This window comes from Pipistrellus hanaki (assembly GCF_964339955.1).
Source record: "Pipistrellus hanaki genome assembly, chromosome: 19".
NCBI classification, from domain to species: domain Eukaryota; kingdom Metazoa; phylum Chordata; class Mammalia; order Chiroptera; family Vespertilionidae; genus Pipistrellus; species Pipistrellus hanaki.
In genome coordinates, this window is record NC_140521.1 from 22,359,980 (window position 1) to 22,382,661 (window position 22,682).

Consider the following 22,682-nt stretch of genomic DNA (forward strand, 5'->3'; position numbering starts at 1 on the left):
AGGAGGTTCAGAGAGGTGATGACGCTTGCCGAGTGACCCAGATGGTAAGGGGCAGAGCTGGGATTGGAGATTAAAACCAGGCCTCTGTGACTCCCTGGCTGCCTACCAATATCGAGAGCAAAGATTTCTCTGTCAGAAGGACAAGAAGAGGGACACAGGAGCTGAGGGCAGCACGTGGCTCCTACCTGACACTTGATCATCACCAGGCCTGCAAATCCAGGTTAAACATGCACCTGGCTTCTCTTCTGTTCTGAGAACTGAGAGTTCTGTGGCTGATTTACCAGGTCATCCAGGCCCCACTCCGTGAGCCTGGGACTTGATGAAGAGCCCACAGAGCGGAGCCTGCCCGGCCACGTCATTCTGGATTCTTGTTTGTAAGCGGTGATGTCATAGTGCTTCATTGTCCTTGGCTCTTAGCGCACTGCACCTCATCCTCCGTCCCAAAGTTGTGTCCCCTGGGGAGTGCACCCGCCTGCAGTTCTGGAGGTTCCGGGGGTTCTGGGTTCCTGTGCGGCCTCCAGGCGTGCTAAGGGTCAGTTCCGGCGATACCAAAGACGGGACATCTTTGGGGCCCTTCGCTACACCCCTTCCCTGTGCTCCCTGCTCCGCGCCGCAGCGCCTCCTAAGCCGCCAGGGGCCGCCCGCAGGCGAGGCTCCTCCGCGCGGGGCGGGGCGAGGGGCGGGGCGAGCAGCACCTGGGCCCGCAGCTGGGGGCGGGCTCCGGGACAGCCGGCGGGCACCCCCGCGGATCCGGACCGCCAGCCGCCTGGCCGCTCGGGACTCCGGGGTAGAGGCTGCGCTATCACATGGGTGGCGGAGTCGGGGCCGCATTTAAGCGGCCCGGGTACGGCGCCCGCCTCCAGCGCGTCCTCGGGCTCGGCTCCCGCCGGACGCCCTGCTCTCTGCCCCCCGGAGGGCCCGCTCGGTGCCGCCCGGCGACCCCGCTGCCCGGCCATGCGAGCGCCGGCCCCGCTGCGATGAGCTCGCACATCGCCAAGAGCGAGTCCAAGACGTCGCTGCTGAAGGCGGCTGCGACGAGCGGGGGCAGCCGGGTTCCCCGCCAGGGCCCGGCCCGGGAGCCAGGGCTGCCCAGCCGCCGGCTGCCCGGCACCTGCCCTGGCACGCCGCCGCCGTCCGGGGACCCCAGCTTGCGGAGGCCCCTGTGCCGGCCGGCGCCGCGAGAGGAGGGCGTGCGGGGAAGCCGCTGCGGGCTGCCCCCGGCGCACTGCAGGCCCCGGGAGGCGCTGCGGGCGGCCGCGGCGTCCCGCCCTTCTCCGCAGTCGCCGCTGCCGCCGGCCCGCGGGCGGGATGGGGGGGAACGGGGGTTGTCCCCGGCGCTCGGCCTCCGGTGCGCGCAGGGAGCCCCTAGTCGCGGGGTCTCCGCTCCAGCTGCCGCGCCCGAGGCAGACCCGTTCCTCCGCCGGCTGCACCCCATGCTCAGCTCCGCCTTCGGCCAGGTAAGGGCCGCACCTCCCGTCCGCCCGTCCGCCCGTCCGCCCGTCCGTCCGTGCTCGTTGGAGAGTCGCTCGGGACCCTGCCGCGGGCTGCGCACCCACCGCCGTCCTCCTGCCGCGCCCCTGCCTGCGCTTTCCTCCCGGCGCCTGGTTCAGCACCCCGGGCGCTGTCCACGCTCGGCCTCTTCGGGGCGAGCACCACTGCCAAGCCGCCTTCCCTGCCAGAGAGGCCGGTCCCGGTAGGGAATCGACCTCCGCAAGCCGCCTGGAGATTGGAGGGGGCCACGGAGGGGCGCTCTGAGCAGGTGGCGCGAAACCCACTCCTCTGGACTCTGGCCAAGAACACCAGTGAGCAACTCAGGAGAGCAAAGGGTTTGGAGTCCTGTAGTCAGGAGTGGGGGACCTTGGGGAGGAAGGACCTAACCATGGCCTGTGGTGGCCACAGAGACCTGGGGAAACGGGGGGAGCTAAAACAGAGGAGAGAGTGTCTGTAGGCATGAGGCTGTGCAGACCATTGCTCAAACCGGAACTTTGGGGTGTCTGAAGGAGGTGGTTCAGGGATGCCATCAGGATGGCAGTTGGGCAGTTGTGAGTCAGAGGACGTGAACAATATGCAGACTCCTAGCTCGAGGTGGTGTGCATTCTGGGGTCAGAAAGGTCACTAAGGAGTCAGCAATGGCTCCTTTGGTTTCCTCCAGGCCTTTCTCTCAAGGGTCCGGGGCAGCTGGGCAGCTGGGCAGCTACCCTTTAAAAATTATCCCTTGTCATAATCTAGTTTGAGGGTGTGCTGCTGGGGAGAGGCTCGGCAGAAAGAAACCCGTGAACTGAGCAAAACCAGGATAGCCTCTGGTTCTGAGCCCATAACTAAATCAAACTCACTGCGCAGCCTTGAGAGAGCTCTGCGGCAGCCGGGGAGGTGGGGGGCGGGGGAGGATGCAGAGGTCTGGTCAGGCTGTTTGCACGGTGTGTGTGTGTGTGTGTGTGTGTGTGTGTGTGTGTGTGTGTTCGCGGGGGGGAGGGGGCCTGAGCCTTTCTGTGCTAGGAAGTAGCGTAAAGAAGCCGTTTTAAGCTCCTGGCTTGCCACGCTGGATCACAATTCCAAGGAGATGGTGTGTGTTTTGCTTCAGATCCGCACATTCCTTTTCAAAGTACTACTTGGCAGCGGCTGGTGCCGGTGGAGGTCTAAGTGAAGGCAGCTGCTCATGGATTTGGTTGCGCCGGGCTGCTGTGGTGGGTGATGGGCTCCAGTGTGTGGCTTTGTTCCCGCGGGGAGTCCTCGGAGTTCGCTGCAGACAGTTCTCCGTCGCAGAGAGCGGGGTGCAGAGCTGTAAGAGTCAGTGTGCCGACGCGCTGAGCGGGGAGAAGCTGCAGTGGCCTGTGTGTTAGTGAGCAGGGGCAGGGCGTGGGGCATTGCTCCGGAGACAACAGTGAACCAGGTAGCTGGTTCCGGATATTTCATGTGTGTGCTTTTTGTTGTTGTTTTCCTCACCCGAGGATCTGGTCCCCCATTGGTTTTTAGAGAGCGTGGAAGGGAGTGGGAGACAGAGAAACATTGATGTGAGAGAAACAATGATTGGTTGCCTCCTACACTCGCCCAGACCAGGGCTGGAGTATGTGCCCTTAACTGGAACCCAACCTGGGACCCTTCAGTCTGCTAACTGGTGCTCTATCCACTGAGCCGACCAGCCAGGGCTGTTTTAAAGCTTACAGTTTAGCAGTGTGGAAAGGTAGGTTATTAGCCCAGAATCGCTCATTTTCTGGTTAGTTTGCTGGCGATCTGGCTTCATTCTTGGAAAATGAGCCCTTTCTTTCCAAGTCTTGCAGAATTTGCCTGCATAGGCCCTTTATGAGCTCAGAGCATCTCAGCTACCTGCTTCTCTTCCCACTTCTACTTGCTCAGTCATTAAACGAAGACTGTTCTCCAGCCCAGTGTTCTGAAATGTCACCAGTCATCTGAGTCAGGAAGAGCTGGGAGGCCCCATCAAATATTTACCACCCGCCTCTGGAGGCTCTCGCCCTTGGAGCTGCGACGTTTTCTGTAAAGCTCGGACGCTCGGTTTGGGCTCCCTGCTGACAGCTCCCAGGCATGTGCTGCACAGCAGCAGCAGCTACGAAACCGGCCTGGGGCTCTGTCAGCCTCCTGCGAGGAGGGAAACCAGGCTCCTCCCCCTCCTTCTGCACTCAGACTCTGCCCTTGGAGATGGTCAGGACCAAGTGAAGGTCAATGGGCTTCTGAGAACGGAAACTTTCAGGTCGGATCTGCTTAGGCAAAATGTAACCCTGGGGAAGCAAGTTCATATCTCTTACCCTTCAGTGACTCAACCTCATGAAGCCTGTTTTTTCTTTTTTTCTTTTTTTTTTTTAAATATATATTTTATTGATTTTGTACAGAGAGGAAGGGAGAGAGATAGCAAGTTAGAAACATCGATGAGAGAGAGTCATCGATCAGCTGCCTCCTGCACACCCCCCACCGGGGATATGCCCGCAACCAAGGCACATGCCCTTGATCGGAATCGAACCCGGGGCCCTTCAGTCCCCAAGCCGACGCTCTATCCACTGAGCCAAACCGGTTTCGGCGAAGCCTGTTTCTTTATCTGCAAAATAGGGATAATTCATAGGACCGCACCAGGTTTTGGGGAGATTAAATCAGGTGATAGATCAAAGGCTCTAGCAATGCTAAGTCATTATTATTGCAGCTGCTGTTGACTAACCACCAAGGGCTGGGCCAGGCCGTTTTCCTTATATTTGCAATAGAATAAGGATTTCAAGTGTAGGTACCAAGATAGGCTCCTAAAATAGGGGAACAGCAACTAGGATTCTTCCAGTGACCTCACGGGGCAGCCTCACTGCCTGCAGGGAGACCAGGTGGTTTTAAGACTAAAGCACGGGATGGTGGCTTGGGGACGGTAGAGCTGCAGGTACCAATCCCAGCTCCGCCATCGCCTATTGCTGTGAACTTGGGCCTCTATTTCCTCTTTTGGTCTGGGCTCATCCAGGCTGACAAAAGCTACCTTGCACAGTTGTATGAAGTATACGAGACTAAGTATGTCAATGGCCTGGCTCAGAGAGGGTGCTGGGAAAAGAGCAGCCTCCAGTAATGTTGTTGTTGTTGTTTATAGAGTCAGTGCCCGAATGAGGGCCTGTCCTTTAAAAGCTCTGAGCCAGGTGAGCCAGGATACTAAAGGAAGGGGCTGAATAGCAAAGGACCCTGCCTAGTACCCCTTAGTGGACATGCCACCGGAGAGAAGACGTGGTACCAGAAACTAACTCAGAATGGACGTGACTGAGGGCGATTCTTGGCATTGGGTCTTGGAACCGCCTTTCTGCTCCTTACCTTAAATTTGGGAGTAGCACCACTTGTAGAGGCGGCAACAAATAAACCCAGAGCTTTGCCCCACCTTTCCTTTCCTAGCTTTAGAGATGCCTCTTTTGAGGTGGCTATGCTATTCCAATTCCCACACTGCTTTGCACGTAGTAGGACCATTGTGATCCTCTATCCTGCGAGGGAATCAGTGAGTGAATGACTGATATCTCCAGCCACTGAACTGCAGAGGGGTCTTAGCGCCTATTGTTTAGATGGGGAGAGAGGCTAGGATGGCTTGGGTCCTACCCAATTTAGTCCTGCTAGGGCAGGCCTGTGTTTCTAGGGTGAGGACTGTGTATAGTACTCACTCCTGCCGCACCCTCTCTCCCTGCTCTCTCAGAGCGCTGAGAGCCCTAGAGGCCTTTCCCGGGGCCTGAGGAGGCCGGCTGTGGCTAACATAAATCAGAGTCCCCAGGTGTCTGCATTTGCCTCTGCTGCTCTGGAGAAGCAACAAGGGTACTTGAGACCTTAGTGTAGAGCCCACTAAACAAGTGTCAAAGTATCTTCTCATTATCTTACTTCACAGCATCCTGTGAGGGTTAGCACTGTCTTCCTCCATTTTAGAGACGAGGAGAGAGACTCAGAGGGGAAGTGACTTGTACAGAGGTTACGCGGGACTGTGCTGTGGTCTGCCTCTCTGAACAACCTGTCTGTGCCAGCCGTGCTGGTTTGGTGGGAAGTCACCTGTGTGTTTCCTGTTTGTCAGAAGCAACCACAAAGTACCTCTCAAGTTACGACCCAGCTTTCCCTGAGCGTCTTAGCACTGGGCTGCCATCCAAGTTCAAGTGCTGGCGATAGAACTGATCAGGGCCATTAAAGACCAGTCTCCCTCCTAATCAGCAACGGGTTTATCCTTCTCATCCCTCTGATCCTATTATTCCATTCCAGAACTCAAAGTGTGGCTTCCAGAGGCCTGGGCCTGATGCCATAGTGAGTAGGAATGGGGGTGGCTGAGCCTGTGTGGTGCCTTTGCCCCTTCTAGAAGCTCCCACATTCAGCCCTTTAAAATTTTTCTGCTAAAGGTCAAGCCGTCTGCCCCTTCCAATCATCAGTACCCCTCCCGCAGAGCCAAAAAGCTCTGTGTTTGAGTCCCGGAACCCCTTGCTACCCTTAATACTCAAGCTAATACTGCATCCTCCTCCCTGAAGAGTTATGGATTTCTTCAAAGGAACTGACTTTTTTCACTTAACACGATCAGGAATTTATTATCTTAATCTTTTTTTTTTTTTTTCGGGTGACAAAGGAGGGCAGAAATAATGCCTTATCTTTCAAAGCCTTTACTTAACAGTATTTTCATATCTGTAGCTCACGGTCTTCACCATAATCCTCCAAAGCTGAAAAGTCAGGTCTTATTTCCATGTTATAGTTAAGGAAACTGGGATCCAGAGAAATTGACTCATTTATACAGGCCATGTGGTTAGGAAATGGTAAACTGGGCCTCAAATCCAGCCCTTGGGACCCCACATTCTACATTCTTAAATATCATACTAGCATTTATTGAGTGTCTACTACGTGCCAGGCTTCATGTTGAGGTGTATGGTTTATTATCTTATTTAACTGTCCACATGTTCCATTACAAGCAAAACCTCTGACCCACATCCAAATATCTACATCCAAAGCGTGTACCTTTTCTACAGGAGACAGCTGTCTGTCTGCTGTTCCAAAGGACAAGGTTGACAGGTGGGTGCTGTGCTCTGGGGTGGCCTGCAGGGGGCAGGAGTGGGTGCCCCGGCCATTTAAGAGCAGTGCTGGGCAGGGGAAGGGGTATCTTCTATGTTCCTGGCACTGTGCTAAGCCTTTTGCATGTATTAACTCCTCAGAAGAGCCCTCGAGGGAAGGGTTATTGGCGTACCCATTTTATCAATAAAGAAACTGAGGCTCAGAAAGATTAACATGTCCTCATCATCCAGTAGTTGCTAAGCAGTATGGCAAGATTTGAACCCAAGTCTGACTCTGCATTCCAAGCTCTTAGGTTCTGTGCCAGCAGGTCTCAGCACTGGCTGCAGGTGGGCATCGCCTGGAGCACTCTCATCGGCCATGTCCGGAGCCCACCTGAGCCCGATAAGTCAGCGTCTCCACGAAGCGCCCAGGAGCCCATCGGGGCCCGGGGCGGGAAGCGGCCTTACACTGGCGCCTGCCTGCTCATCACTGGTGTCTGCGCGTGTCGTTCTTACGAACTGGGCTCCTGTGTGAAGCCTAATGCGTCTCCCTAAGGGGTCCCTGGCGAGTTCTAGCTTTTCTTTTCTTTTTTACTTAAAATGTTTCCATTTTAATTTTTTATTGAATTTATTGGGGTGACATTGGTTAATTATATAGATTTCAGGGCAACACTTCTATAATACTTCATTTGTGAGCCTAGCTTTTCACCAGAATCTGCAGATGGCCAGTTTTCTAGCTTTGGTCTGCAAGTCTTTTTGGATCTTCCTGAATTAAATCGCACCCCTAGAGTGTTTGTGCTTCCCCTTCATGGCATGTAACTAACATGTAATTAGTCCTGTGCTCCTGGCTATTTAATATCTCTTCCCCACCTGCTAGAATGTCAGCTCCTTGAAAGTGGCGACTACGTTTCTCTTGTTCCCAAGCACATCAGTACTGGACAAGTGATCCTTCTTTCTCCATTTTAATAATTACTTATGGAGTACCACGTGTGCCGTGCACTTTGCCATGCAGGCATTTTAAGGAAGAGAGAGGAAACCCCGTTTTCCAGGCAAGGAAACTGAAGCTCTGGAACGTAAGAAGTCAGAAGCCCGCAGAGCCAGGACTCAACCCCAGGCCTGCTGATCCTCTCATTCACCTGCGTCCATTCACCCCTGACCCCTGACCCCTGACCCCAGATCCCAGATGCTGCTTTAAGCTGTTTCCAAGGAACACGTCTTTGAAGAAGGCGCTTAAATTGGCTGCTTGCTCTTTTAATTCCAACTCCCCAGTGTCTTCACTCCTTTCTGCCCTTTTGGCGAAAACAGCTCCCCAGCCTCCTCATCGGTCCTCAGGGGTTCCCCTCCTTCTCCATATCCTCCGGAGAGTTGGCCCCAACATGGGCTGCTGAATAACTAGCCTGATTAAACCCTCCCCATGTCGACCTCTTCAGCAATAGCTCTGTCGACCAGACCCATCCGGGACCTCCTTCCCAGCTCCCTGGGACCAAGCCTGAGGCCCCTTCTGGGCAGTGCCTCCTTCTCGTCTTCCCTAGGGGAGATCTGACCAGCCACTCGGAACTGGACAAAAAGGCCCTGAGAGCAGCCTCTCTGGACGAAAGCTCAGGCATGCGTGGAGGGTGGTTTCATCTGGGGCCAACCTACCTCTGGTGCCCCCTGCTGGGCAAAGCGGGCGCCCGGCAATGGGACTTCTCCCGGGCATCTGGCCGGGGCTGCAGCTCTCCAGTGTGACATGACTGGCATCTCAGCTGGAACGTGGGGAGAGGAAGAGACAGGCACCTAAAAAGCCCGTCGTGGGACCATGACGGCTGCTGGACACCCCAGAGCAGGTGGAAGACCCTGGCTGGGTCAGGCGGGGGATTGCACGGTCAGTGCCTCGCTCGCGCCCTCCGAGCCTGCGCACCCGGAAGGGAGCAGAAGTCGCTGCTAACTGCTTCGGCTCCGCGGTGGTCCCAGTCCCGGAGCCTCATCCCGCTGCAGTGCAGGCAGGTGTGAAGAGCGGAGCCTGATGGAGACGCACCGACGCTCCCAAGCCCCCAGCTGGAGCTGCCTGCTCTCACCCAGGGCAACGCCAGGAGGCAGTGTGGATGTGCTTGTCTCTGTGTGCGTTTGTGTGTGTGTGTGTGTGTGTGTGTGTGTGTGTGTGTGTGAGAGAGAGAGAGAGAGAGAGAGAGAGAGAGAGAGAGAGAGAGAGAGAAAGCACAAAGCTGGGAGGCACCCTGGCTTTGGGAACCAAACTAGCCTGATTCCCCTCCTGGGTCTGCTGGCCTAATTCCCAGCTGCAGCTGCCATTCTGCCCCCCCCCCCCCTCCCTCCGCAGCTTTGGCAGCTTTGGCTGAGGGAAGGGGACTGAGCGGAGAGGACTGAGCGCTAATCTGGCCGCCTTTTCCAGCTCCCGCTGCCCTCTGCCATCAGCTGTCTGGGCGATTTTCTCTGTGCCCTGCACACTTCCCTCCTGCCTTCATCTCCTTAAGAAAGTGCCCATAAAGTTAAACACACACACACACACACACAGTCCACACACACACACACATAATCCACACACACACACAGAATCAGCAGGAGCGGGCAGACGAGTGAGGGAGCACGCGCGCAGGGGAGCGGCTCGGTCCTGGAGGAAGAGCGCGGGCAGAGGGAGGCCGGGTTGGCAGTGGGCAGTGACCAGGACTGAGGTCTCTGAGCCTCCGGGAGCCTCCTCCATGGACCCCGGGATCCCGAGAGGCGCTGCCTCAGCTTAGGATGGGCAACTGTGTCAAGTCTCCACTGAGAAATCTCTCCAGAAAGGTATGTTCCCGGATTCCCAAACCTGGCTGGGGGTGGGGCACTTCCCATCGGCCCCAGAGGTTGGGCACAGAGGGGGGGCATCTGAGACTTGTCGCCTTCCCTTCCCGGGGCTCTGCCTTAGAGCTGCTTCCCGGTTCTGACCTCCGATTGCCTCCTGTCTCCGTTCCTGTGTCCCAGCCTCTGGGTTGGAGTTGGGACTGGGGGCTGCATGGGGACTGTAGAACCTACCAGATTTAGGGAAGAGCCACAGGGCTGCGGGGATGTAAGTGAAAAGCATGGATCCTTAGGATGTGCGAGTGGACAGACCCCTGGGAGCTGGCAGGATTGGAAGGGGGCTGAGCTCTGACCTGCTGCTGCTCAGCCGCCTTCTCAGCAGTAGGGCTGGGCTTAGTGGCCTCTTGGAGGGCCGCTGGCCCTCTCTGGTGGTCTCGAAGCCGTCAGGGCTGCGGGTTTTGAAGTAGATCCTGTTGCCACTGAAAGGAACCAGGTCAGAGAATCTCACCTAGGACCAGACTGGGTCAGGGACCGGAACTGTTTGGAGTCAGAGCGTCTGTGTCGCTTTCTGTAGCAGGTTTATTGCTTCCACACCAGGATGATGTCTTTTTGCAAGAATTCGTTTGGAGAGCAGGGAACACTGGCTGGCACCTATAGGGTTTGCTCTGCTGTGTGCCTAGCCCTCCGGAGTCAGGCCCGTCGGGAACTCGATGTTATTCAGAGGGAAGGGGTGAGAGGGACGTTTCCTGCAGAGCTTCCTTTCCACACAAGGAGCCTCATCGTCGCTGAGGCTGAGTGACACTTACCCGAGGTCTCAGGTGAGCTAATGGCACCTCTGCCCCCAGCCCACCCTCACTCCTTCGTCATCTTGACAGCCTCTCCGTTTAGGACATTTCTGCTGCTCATCGGCTTCCTCTTGTGGCGAAGCTGCTCACATCAAATCCCTTTCGTTTCTGCTGCGCCTCAGACCCTTCTGGGGGGACTGTTTCTCCTGTGCACCCTCCCCCCATCTGCCATCTTCTTGGGGGAGTCTTTGTACCAGAAGTGGCCTCAGCGCTGGTGCAGGGAAACAGAAACTGGCCGGAGTCAGTCTAACGGACACAGGGTGAACCCCTCCCTGGCTCTTTAAGAGGAGAGTTTAATAACAGTTGTCCTTTGGTTCCGCCACCCGTCTTCCTCGCATAGCAGAGGGCTTCAGAATCAGACTTCTCAGGTCTCCTCTTCCAGCCGTGTGACTTTGGGCAAGTCACTTGACTTCGCTGGGCCTCAGTTCTTTTGTCCATCAAGAATATATACTGCTGAAACCAGTTTGGCTCAGTGGATAGAGCATCGACCTGCGGACTGAAAGGTCCTGGGTTCGATTCCGGTCAAGGGCATGTACCTTGGTTGCGGGCACATCCCCAGTAGGGGTGTGCAAGAGGCAGCTGATTGATGATTCTCATTGATATTTCTAACTCTATCCCTCTCTCTTCCTCTCTGTAAAATATCAATAATATATATATATTTTTTAAAAAGAATATATACTGATGCCCACCTTGGAAGGTAATTGTGAGAACTAAGAGTGTTGTGCACTATATTCACTGCCTGGAATATAGTACTCGACAAATGTTAGCTAGTAATATTGTTATAATCGTAATTTTTCCACTCTGGGTTTTCTGAGAAGGGGGATGGAGGAAAAAGAACATAGGAGAGGTTTTGAGTCCATGCAGTAAGGTTAAAGATCATACAACTTATTGCAATTTAATTTCATATTTTTAAATTTAAAACATTTTAAATATTAATTTTAAAGAGAGAGACATCGATTTGTTACCCTGTTTCCCCGAAAATAAGACAGTGTCTTATATTAATTTTTGCTCCCAAAGATGCGCTAGGTCTTATTTTCAGGGGATGTCTTATTTTTCCATGAAGAAGAATACGGTGCACATTTATTGTTAAATGAAAATAAAGGAAATTTATTACCTGTATACGGTACGCTAGTACAGTAGTTGTCAACACAAACCAAACTGTGAATCCTACAGTATCAAGAATTTACTCATTTATTCAATGACAATCATGTCATCATCTTCTGGAACATCATCATAACAATCCAATTCCTGAATTTCCTGGTGAATTTCTTGTGACTCCATTTCTTTCAGAATCAGTGGACCAAATCTCTCATATTTAGCCTAGGGGGGCCTTATTTTCGGGGGCATGCCTTATATTTCACTCAGAAGGAAACCTGTAAGTAGGTCTTATTTTCGGAGGATGTCTTATTTTCGGGGAAACACGGTATTTCACTTATTTGTGCATTAATTGGTTGCTTCTTGAATGAGCCCTGACCAGGGATCAAACTTGAAACCTTGGCATCTCAGGATGATGCTCTAACCAACTGAGCTACCTGGCCAGGGAAATTTCATGTTTTCTATAAAAATAATAATTTCTTTTTCCTGAATATTTAGTGTATCCAACTTGTTATATTATTTCCTCTTTTCCACCAGATAGTTCTTTTGGCTGAGGTCACACAGCCAACTGGATTCTGAGCTGGAATTTAAACCCTGGTCTGTGTGAATCCAGAACTGGTATTTTTATTTTTTATTTTTGCCGTTCTCTTCTTCCTGCTGTCAAAAATGTTATTCTTAGATCCCTGAGTCTGCCCTTACACGTCATCTGGTCCAAATTCCCACCGGCCACCGCAGTGCCCTCTCCTACCTCACCAGTTGCTGACTCGCTCAACTTCCCCCGAATCCCTCAGAGTGGGGAGCTCTGACCTGCAGCCCTGGCCAGCGTCTGTTGTTAGAGCTGCTAGGTCAGGAGGCATGCTGGGCCCTCCTGGCAGGAGACGTGCCCTGGTGCCAGGAGACACGGTCAGCCTGTGGGTCGCTGCCCACTTGGCTTCCTGAGCGGCACTCGGGGAACCGGTGATGGTGAGAGGCGGCCGCTCCGGGCTCTGAGCAGGGCAGAGCGGGCTGTCAGGTGCCATCACTGGCCGGGGAGGAACAGCCACTCCCTGGGGCAGTGGTGCCAGGCAGGATTATGATCAAGAGGCAGTGGAAATTCCTCGGCCACCACCGGCTCATTCTCTGTGGGAGCAAATTCTCCATCCTTCTCACTTCTTTCCTGATTGGCACATATTCTCCCACTTCCTCTGAGGCCACAGTAACGGCCTTCTGCACTAGCATCTCTTTAAGTTGCATCACTGCCACCATCATTGTCATCATCCTGTCATCACCGTGGCAACTCCACTTCTCCCACTCTTTCCATGCTCTCGGCACTATGCAACAGCCATTCACTTCTCACAAGAGTCCTGTGAGTCGCCATGATCATGCATACAGAAGAAAACTAGAGTGCAGGCAGGTGACGTGACCCACCCCAGGTCACAGCAAGCAGATGGCAGAGCCAGAATTGTGAGTCCAAAGTCCGTGTGCAAAAGCACCTGTCAGAGCTCTGCACCGGCCGCGTGTCACTCCCTGGGCTGTGTCACAGCCACGTGTGTGTGAGTCGCCAGGACTAAAGGCTGCCTCTCCGCAAGCACCTCCGAGACTGCGTCCTGGCGAAGCCACTGGATCCAGGCTTCCCGCTGACCCTGCCTTCACTCCAGCTATGTCTGGGGCCTGTGTGAGTGTGGCCGAGATTCTGACCTCACTTGGCATAAATCTGAGTGGCCCCTTAAGCGCCGAGATTCTCTGAGACTGGCCCTTCTTGCTCTCACTGCACCTGGGCCTTGGGCTGAGTTCTTCACTGCGCATTTGAGCTGCTGCTGCTCAATGAGGAGCCAGAACACTGTCTCCCTCCAGGCCTGCAGGGGGAGGGGAGTCTCGGGCGTAGCGCACAGTGTGGGACAGTGGGGAGAGGTCACGTGAGAGGACAAGGTAGACGGGGCAGGTGGTTCTACTTCTCAGCCAGGAGGACAGGCTGCCCCGAGGTTAGGACCGTCCCCGGGCACGGCCTTCCTGGAGCCAGAGGAACGTGGCGGGAAGAAGAACACAGAGACGAGAGGGTGGGTGTGGGGCCTGGGTGTCTGGGGAGGTCGGGGTGGGACAGAAAGCTGTGTCTGATGCTGCTGCTGTCCTGTGGGGGCGGGGGCAGTCTGTGGGCAGCGCTGACTTTTTATAGCTGCGTGGGAACCGTCAGGGAGGAGACTGGATTGGCCGGGCCTGGGGCACAGCTATATTCGGTAAGCAGCGGGCCCCTGTCCCAGCTCAGAGGTCGCAGGCCGGGCCAGGCAGGGAGCCAGGGAGGGCCGGAGCGGGAGGGAGACTTGCTGGTGAGAGTGTCTAGTGTTGAGGTTGCAAATGGTGGGATCCGACCCACAGATGTGCTTTTTGTCACCCGCCCACCCGAGGGTCCCTGGCAGCCTGGGGCCGGAGTCACGTAGTGCTGCTCCTTAAGACGGACCCGCAGCATCGTCCAGTCCGGTCTCCCACTCTGACACCTGTGCTGCGTTTGTCAGCCGTGGCCCCGCTGTGTGGGCCTCCGGCCAGCCGAGCCTCTCCACGTGCTGCCTGCTGTCCTCGCTGCCTTCCGGCGGGGTCCGGAGGGGGAGGGTCAGAAGTCAGTTTGGGAACTTAGCCCCGAGGGTTGTGCTGGGACATTGGGGCAATGTTGGAAAAGGATGTATTCCATTCATCTCTTAACGAAAACGTCCCATTGGTGGGAACAGAAGCCTCCTGCTGCCTGCTTTTCTCTCTGAGCCTTTGCATGCACGTAAGTGTGATTCTAGGCGCACATGTGTCGTGTGTGTGTGTGTGTGTGTGTGTGTGTGTGGTGCGCGCACGCCACATGGTGGATACCACACCCAGCTCTCCCCGGAGCATCTGTTTCAGTCAAGGATCGGAGACTCCATCTGTTGGACAATATGACGCTGCTGTGCACCTGAGGGCGCTCTGACCTGCTGTCGGACTCCCAAGGGTCTGCCCTCAGGGGAGCCCCTCCGGAGGCCCGCGGGGCGGGGGCTGATGCGGCCTCTCTCTCGCATTTGTTTGGTGCCGGCTGAAGATGCGCCAGGAGGAGACTGCCAGCTACAGAGTGGTGCCGACGGGCGAGGAGGGGCTGGCGGCCAGCGGCGAGCTGCCCGGACCGCTCCTGACGCTGGCCCAGAGCTGCGCCGTCATGCACAACCTGCTGGGCCCGGCCTGCATCTTCCTGCGCAAGGGCTTCGCGGAGAACAGGCGGCCTGTACGTAAGTGGCCCTGGTGGAGCTGCGCTCGCCCTGGCTTCACGGGGTGAGAAGGTGTGGGAAGAAGAGGGGCTCTGTACACCGGAGTGTGCACCCCCAGCAGATACTCCTCAGACCCTCAGTTTGCACATCTGACCCCTGAAGTTTCCCACGCATGGCTGCAAAGCACTGCTGAGTCCACCTCCAACAGCAAGAAATGATAACAGCAGCCAATATTGTTCGGGGATTTTAAATGCATACATGTTTTTGTTGATTTTAGAGAGAGAGGCAGAGGGAGAGAGAGAAATATCAGCTGTCTCCTGTATGCACCACGTCCTGACGGGGAGTCGAACCTGCGACCTTTTGGCTCATGGGATACGCTCAACCAACTGAGCCACACCGGCCAGGGCATGTTTGGGATATTTTTGAACGCGTACCGTGTGCCAGGCACTGTGCTAAGGGCTTTGGTCCATTGCCTCACTTAAGACTCAGAGCAACTCGAAGAGGTAGGCGCTGTTATTCCCATTGTACAGGTGAGGAAAGTAACCTGCCGACGGTAACAGCTGTGGGTGATGGAGGCAGGATTCAGGCTCGGGAGTCTGACCAGGGCCTCCTGGGTTCTGAGCAACAGTGCTGAGCGCAGTTCTGTCCGGCAGGCCTTGCTGCAGGATGGAAACATCCCGTATGTGCCCTGTCCGGTGTGGCAGCCACTAGCCACGCGTGGCTGTGGAACACTTGACACGTGACTAGTGCAGCTGAGGAACTGGATTTTTAATTCTGTTTAACTCCCATTTGGATTTAAATAGCCACGTGTGGCTACTCTGTTGGTCAGCCTCCTGCAGGCCTTGGACAGCCACAGGGCGGAGGGGAACAAGGATGGAGTTACAGATAGAAATGCTTGTGGGCTCCATTTCCGGTGTGCTCACAAAGGCCCTGCAGCTGGGTCCTGGTATTGACCTGTTTTACAGACGGAGAGACTGGCTGGGTCACAGGGGTGACTGCTCCAGGCCCATGGCTAGGAAGCAGCAGATCTGAGCTTTGCGCTCAAGTCTGACTCTAGAGGCAAGCTCTTCCCCCGACAGTTATGTTGGAGAGAAAGGAGTATGTGTATGTTCCATTCCACCTGCCCCCACCCCCCAATCGCTCATGGTCTTCCTGCCACCCAGACTCGGGGGGGGGGTCCTGCCTCTAAGCACAGCACACATACCCCCCACTCTGCACCGGGGGCAGCAGGGGGGCGACCCAAGCCCCAGCCAGCAGGACTCAGCCAGCCCACAGGCCCGCTGCAGCGGCGCCTGGCTTTCTCTCCCTCACTGTCTCTGCAGGATGTCTGAGGAGGTGCAGGGGGGGCCTCAGAGCTGGGTCCTGGAGAAGTGGGGCCGCTGGAGCCTGGCGAGGGAAGGACTTGTTACATCTGAGTCCTCCGTGTGCGCGCGGCACTTCCTCACTTCCTCCTCTCTTCACTTCCTGGGGCGTGGGCACTGCGAACCCAGGAGCCAAGTCTGACTTGGAGCAGCTACTGGGGGACAGAGGTCCAATTAGGTCTGCGAAAGCATAAGCCACCCAGCAGAGACAGACATCCTCCAGCGAGTCCCACCCTCAGCTAGAACGCCACCTGCAGGACCCGGAGCCGGCGGCTGCCTGTCCCGAGCACATGGACACACTCCACGCTGTCCTGCCACATGCGGCCACTTCTAAGCCCCGGGCCTGTGCACCTGCTTGTTCCACTGGATGTTGCTCAGTAGCCCCTTTCTAGAAGATTCTCAGATTTTCCAGAGTCAGGGTCCCTTGCCCTGGGGCCAGTTTGGAGTGGGTGGGAAGCAACCATCTCCCCCCACGCTGGCCCTGGTGGCTAAAGCGGCCTGTGCACAGCCGAGATGCCTCCCGCTCATGATGGCACCGGGTGTCTGTGTTCATGACAGGTGTGTGTACCTGGCGTGCTTCCTCAGGCGGCACACCGGTCCCGTGTTCTCCCTGCCCAAAGGCAGAGCCCTGTGCCGTCTGGGGAGGAGGAGCCCGTGGACAGTTTGGGAGCTTACTAAGCAGGTCCAGCTGGGCAGCCATCTCGTGCCAGTCTGTCCTCCGGGACAGGCACGGAGCAGTGGGCCCCTCACGAGCTGGAGTGCCCCATGCGTCCTCCAGGCCTGCTCTTTCGAGCCTCCCCTGCCATCTGTGGTGATGCCTAGACCCAGAGTTCCTTGGTTCCCAAGGAGAGCCGGGCCTGCTGGAGCTTTGGCTGTGTGCTTTGGGGCCTGGCGGCGGCCGGAGGCACTGGCAGCCCCAGGCTCCCATGCTGTGCCTGAGCAGGACAGGGTGTAGCATGGGGGTCCGATTGGAGAAGGTAGAGCAGTGCCCGGGAAGCAGGGCACAGCCCTAATCCTGCCTCCACACCTTGGTCCTCCCCTGCCTTCGCTCTGGGCTGCCTGCCTAGCCCCTGCTTTCCCTCCCCTCCGCCCTCTCTGCTCCCATTCCCTTGCAGGCCTCCTCTCTGGTGACCTCCCTCTGACCCTGTTTCATTTACAGGTTTTGCCTCTGTTCCAGCTCTGTCCTCTGACACGTTCTTGTGTCGGAACCAAGGGGCTGGGTGCAGAGGGGCTGTGCCCGGCTGCATGGGGCGCTTGGGTCCCTGGGCAGCTGCCATGCGGTGGGAGACGTGGGGGTGCGCCTTTTCCCCTCAAGGACACGGCCCAGGCACGCTCTGCTGCAGCCCGCCGCCTCCACCAGCCTGCTGCCACTCACTGCATGGCCCGCAGGCTGGGCATTGTGTGGCTCCGGGCCCCTCGCACTGCTAACAGGACTCGTTCTTCTGTTTCAGGACAGATCCCTGCGGCCAGAGGAGATTGAAGGTAAGACCGGCCCTGAAGGGGAAAGGGTTACTCCGCCACCCAGGAGGCTGAGGGAAGGGGACCCCCTGACCTCAGGGACGGCCTGGTCTGGAGCCAGGGTCAGAGGAGTGTACAGCCGGCAGCTCTGGCTCTGGCTCCGGAGGCTCTGCAGCTCCCCCCCCCCCCCCGCCCCCAATCATGTCCGCCTTGTTCCCTCCCCCAGAGCTCCGAGAGGCCTTCCGGGAGTTTGACAAGGACAAGGACGGCTACATCAACTGCCGAGACCTGGGCAACTGCATGCGCACCATGGGCTACATGCCCACCGAGATGGAGCTCATTGAGCTGTCCCAGCAGATCAACATGAACCGTGCGTCACTCCACTGGGCACCTCCTTCCCCTCTGTCCTCGCCATGCAGCCCTCTGCAGTCAGACCGGCCTGGGTTCAAATTCTGGGCCCACCTCTTTCCAGCTCTGTGACTTGGGGAAAACCACGTGGAAACGGGTGCAGCAGAGGGGGAGTGGAGCGCAGGAGGTCAGCTTGAGAATATATTTAAAACGGCCACCGTGAGCTGAACAGAGATGCTGTTATTGCTGTTTTCCTCTCAGTCTGGGTTCTCTCAGAAGCAAGCCTGAGACACGAATTTCAAAGCACAGGACGTTTATTTAATAGGTGATGGCTAGGGAAGTGAGACAGGGAAGAGGAGGAGCCAGCAAAGGGTGCATTCTCGAGGCAGCTACCACTGACCCAAGCCTAACACTCTGGGAACTTGGGGAGTTGGCGGAGCGGCTCCCCTCAGAGCTATTTGGTAGCCCTCACCTGGGCTACACCCCCAAACTCCTGCCAGGCACCGGTGAAAGCTGCTGTTAGCAGGCCAAGTGGGGGTCAGGCCTCCGACACTCGGACCTCCTGAGAGAGCCTATTGGAAGCTGAGCTTCCATTTGCACAAGGGGAAGGAAGGCTGGAGCATGTGGGCCAGGCACCCAGAATGTTCTGCTTCCCTCTCTGCCTTCCTGATGTGTTTCTGTCTCTGAAAGTATTTGCCTGTCTCTGTGACCTAATGTTTCTCCCTCTCATCCATATCCATCTCTGCCCACTTCCTGATTGTCCCCTTTGTCAACCCCTGGCCACTCTCCTGAGCCATTCTTTAACCAACTGCCTGTACGTAGTCACTCTCTGTCATCGTTTGGCCTCTGGTTAGACCTTGGCCCTGGCCCTGGGCAAGTCAGTGTGGGGATGGTAAGACCTCCATTGCCTCGGAGGGGGGTGGTTAGATGGTGACCTAGCTCTTCCCTTTGTCCCCAGTGGGTGGCCAAGTGGATTTCGATGACTTTGTGGAGCTAATGGGACCCAAACTCCTGGCGGAGACGGCAGACATGATTGGTGTGAAGGAACTCCGAGATGCTTTCCGAGAGGTGAGTCACGGGCAGTGGACAGGCAGGGGAGGTAGGCTGTGAGAATCCCAACCCCAGCGTGGCACCTTGAAAAGAACCTGAACCCTGGGTCCCAGGCCAGGAAGGAGCTGGACAGAGAAGGTTCTCTGGGGAGAAGGGGACTCTGGAGAAGGAGCTCAACCTTGGGATCTGCTTTTGATGGTCTCCATGTTACAGCTGCCTCTCCCTCCTTCCTGCCCTGTCCAGTTTGACACCAATGGTGATGGGGAGATAAGCACCAGTGAGTTGCGAGAGGCCATGAGGAAACTCCTGGGTCATCAGGTGGGACACCGAGACATAGAGGAGATTATCCGCGATGTGGACCTCAATGGGGATGGCCATGTGGACTTTGAAGGTAGGTGGGCTTGAAAGTGGGAGAGAAAGTGACCATTCGTGGAGCCCTCCAACTATATATCCATCATGCAACCATCATTCATTTCAACTTCCCATACCCTATCCTTCCATCCTGCCATCCATGCACCACTTCAGTCTGCCTCCCATCTCTATGCCCACCCATCCATCCATCCACCTATACCACCTATTTTATCCATCTTTGCATCTGTCCTATTTCTCCACGCATCCATCTCTTGACAATTATCCATAGAACCATTTATCCATGCACTTATCTATCCACCCATGCCTAATTCTTCTATAATTCTCCCATATATTCATCCATGCACCCATCTGCTCATGTATATCTCTCCATGTATCTATGCTTCTCTACATTCGTTCAAATATTTATATATCTTTAACCACCTGCCTATATTTCTACCTAATTGTCTTTTGCCTATCAATACCCATCTACTCATCCATACATCCATTCCTGTGTCATCTTTCCCCATCCACTTCTATCCATCTGTCCACATCCCTCCATCCACGGAAAGGATTTTCTGAATGCCACATTCCTCAAGATGACACTCAGGGCCCTAAGATCTGACCACAGCTCCTACCATTCCTTCACTCTCCTGCACCTTTCAACCGCCCCAAAGTACTCGTGGTCCGTGAACCTGCTGGGCTCCTGTTTGAACACACCGTTCTTCTTATCAAGATGCCTTTTATCCTGTTGTTCACTTGGGCCCAATTCTGTTCATCCTTCAAGATCCAGCAGTGGGACCCTTCGTTCAGCCCTTCTCCCCTGATTCTCCAGTTGAAGTTTTGGGCCTTCAGGGTCATCTTTGTTCTTCACAGTGTCCTCCAAGTGCTACCATTGTCTCTCCACTTGACTCTGAACTTTTCCAGAAGAGGAACCTCCTCTCTTTATCTCTGCGTTTCCCACATCGCTCAGTACCCGGCTAATGCTACATGAAAGCTTTTTCTGAGGAATCAGTTGCAATCACAATAATTACCATTTATTGTAAATATGTGTGTGAATCACTGTTCTGATTAGAATCACATATTTTATCTCATTTAATTCTCATAATGACTCTATGGCTTGCACTATTAGCACCTCATGAGATGAGGAAACTGAGGCTCAGTGAAGTAATACAACTTGCTTGGGATTACCTGACCACTAAGAGGCAGAGCTGTGTCATGAACCCAGGCCTGGAGCCTCAACCACATGTAACACTGTGCATGACACCATTCACAACACTGAGATACAGGGAAAAGACGGTACAACGTGACTCTGTATCCCAGACACTTGAGTTCTAAGAAGGCGGGATAAGTGTGTGCCAGACGGTAAGTGTGTCCAGAACACAAAGAAGGGAGGCCCTTTATGGGGTAGTTGTCCCTCAGTGGGTAGAATGTGGCTAGATGGAGAGAAGGCTTTGCTTCCACAAGATCTGAACATCTCAGACGTCCTGGGTCCAGGTAAGTGCTCCTCACAGGTGCCTGCCCCTCCCTGAGAGCCCAGGCCCCCCATTCATTCTCCCAGCGCGCAGCATACGCCTCTGCGGCTGAGACCTGACCGCACCTTGAGGAGCCTAAGACCAGCGAGGGAAGCAGAAGCCAACAGTATATTCCTGCTGTTCTGAGGGAGTGGATAGCAGGCTGTGGGGACAGAGGGCCCTATGCCCAGCTGAGGGGGGTGTGGGAAGGCTTCCTGGAGGAGGCTGTGAATAAGCAGAGCCTAAGGGATGGGCAGGAGCTGCCAGGGAACAAGAGGGAGGGACTGTTTATCCAGATGAAACCTGCACATGGATGTTTACAGCAGCTTCATTCATAATTGCCCCAACCTGGAAGTAGCCAAGAAGTCCTTCAGTAGATGAATGGACTGTGGTCCCCGGACAATGGAATGTTATCAGAGAGGAGAAACGAGCGAGCGAGCCATGAGAAGACATGGAGGACACATAAATGCATAGAACTAAGTGAAAGAAGCCAATCTGAAAAGGCAAAACTGGAGAGTGAAAGGACCAGCAGTCTGGGGGGCTGTGCAGGGAGCGGGAAGAAGGCTGAGCACAGAGAATTCTCAGGGCAGGGAAGCGACGGTGTTTGAGACTATAGCGGTGGATACGTGTCAGAATGGACACCACCACGAGTGGGCCCTCATGTGAGCTGGGCTTGGTGATGCTGATCTGTCAGTTTTCACATGTACCACTCAGTGGGGGTGTTGGTAATGGGGGAGGGTGTGCCTGTGTGGAGGTTGGGAGCATATGGGAACTCTGTCTTCCTGCTTAATTTTGCAGTGGACCTAAAACTGCTCTAAAAAAGAAAGTCTAGTTTAAAAAAAGAAGGGAGAGGGGACGAATTGCAGGAAAGCTGGAAAGTGAGGAGTGAGAGGGAGCCAGTGGCACCTAAGGTGCTGAAAGGGAGGGAGAGCTGTGGAGTTGGAGCATGAGACTGGGGTGAGTGGGAGAGATGAGGCGGGATGCCAGCTGGGGCCAGAACTGGGTGACCTGAGGTCATGTCAGCATGTGGGACATGATCCGTGGGAGCGTGAGAGGTTAAGAACGGGGTCAGATATGCAGCTTAGAAGCTTGCGCTAGCCGCTGTGTAGAAGATGGCTGTAGAGGCCGATGGAGGTGGAGCCACCATGGAATCAGGACAGTGCAAGGGCGAGGGCGGCAGGTGAGGGAGACTCGGAGGGGTCCTGAGCGGGGCCCTGACTGCTGCTCTCTCCCCTCCCCCGTACCCACCAGAGTTCGTCCGGATGATGTCCCGCTGAGGCCGGAGGCCTGGACTGCCAAGCTCCCACGCGGGGGAGGGCCAGAGCTCTGCTCGCCCCGCTGCTGCAGCCGCCGAGCCCAGGATGGACGGTGGAGGGGCCTGCTTGCACCCCGGGGAAGTGCCCACCCGGACCCCCACCCTCCGCAATGTGAAAGATCCACAACTCCTGCAACTGGAAAGTGGGGCGCCCACCGACAAGGAGGCCGCAGTGCCAAGCCCACAGAGGTTATGCAAGGCGCCAAGTGCCATGTACCCAGCCGCTGCCGGCTGGATGGGCCAGGGAGCCCGCCAGCAGAGCCCACATAGCATGTCTGCCTAGGGCAAAGCCTCTTGATGCCCTCCTCAGCGCCGTGCCCATCCCAGCTCGCCTCAGCCTTGTTATCTCAGAACCAATAAAAGTGTTTCCGAGACCAAGGCTGCGTGGGGTCTTTGCCTCCGGGGCCTGGTTAGCTGACGACGTTTCCTGAGTACGAGCTGCACCCGGCGCTGGCGGGCATCCCTGCGGTCAGCAGGCATTCAGTGGGTGCCGCTAGGCACCCAGCCACCTCCTCACTGACCTCAGTAGCCAGCACCTCGCACCGTTCGCTGCAGGGAGATGTGGGTGCAGTAATTTGGCTGGGTATGCAGTGCCACAGTTCTGTAGGGAGTCCCTGCTTAATGGTGCCAGTAGGTTCTGCTGCTCTAAGTGAAACAACAGAGAATGAGATCCGTTCACCATAGGCTAATGGGTATAAGCAAGAGTTAAGTTCCCAAGCATCTAATCAAACAAAACGTGATTCCAGGACCTGCTGGGTAAGAAAGAGAATGGGTATTGGGTGCACATCTGAAGGGGTCTGCCCCACTTCCTGTGTCATTGGAGCTTTCCCACTGGTCAGGGGTACAGATTGGTGCTGCCGTCGGGAAAAGGCAGAGACCTTCGGTGGGGCACAGGCAGGA

At 55.7% G+C, this 22,682-nt stretch overlaps 1 protein-coding gene across 3 annotated transcripts; it reads left to right on the forward strand.

Moving 5' to 3' along the window:
* Positions 1–724: 724 nt before the first annotated feature.
* CABP1 (calcium binding protein 1) lies at positions 725–22,160 on the forward strand. 3 transcript variants are annotated; one of them, XM_084868344.1, is made up of 7 exons: positions 725–1,457; positions 14,226–14,405; positions 17,201–17,231; positions 17,434–17,577; positions 18,514–18,623; positions 18,849–18,996; positions 21,719–22,160. In XM_084868344.1, exons 1-7 carry the CDS (start codon positions 807–809, stop codon positions 21,742–21,744), a joined length of 1,290 nt encoding a protein of 429 aa, XP_084724470.1. In that variant the 5' UTR covers positions 725–806; the 3' UTR covers positions 21,745–22,160. The 3 variants fall into 3 exon arrangements, with proteins under 3 accessions (XP_084724470.1, XP_084724468.1, XP_084724469.1); XM_084868343.1 differs by lacking the exon at positions 725–1,457 and adding an exon at positions 8,607–9,257; XM_084868342.1 differs by lacking the exon at positions 14,226–14,405 and having other exon boundaries at positions 730–1,457.
* Positions 22,161–22,682: the final 522 nt, after the last annotated feature.

Excerpts from the sequence above, each read along its gene's own strand:
- CABP1 (XM_084868344.1), top strand. The coding sequence starts at position 807 with ATGGGTGGCGGAGTCGGGGCCGCATTTAAGCGGCCCGGGTACGGCGCC. Across the intron at positions 17,578-18,513 it reads CCAGCAGATCAACATGAACC|TGGGTGGCCAAGTGGATTTC; the intron begins GTGCGTCACTCC and ends CTTTGTCCCCAG. Across the intron at positions 18,624-18,848 it reads TCCGAGATGCTTTCCGAGAG|TTTGACACCAATGGTGATGG; the intron begins GTGAGTCACGGG and ends TGCCCTGTCCAG.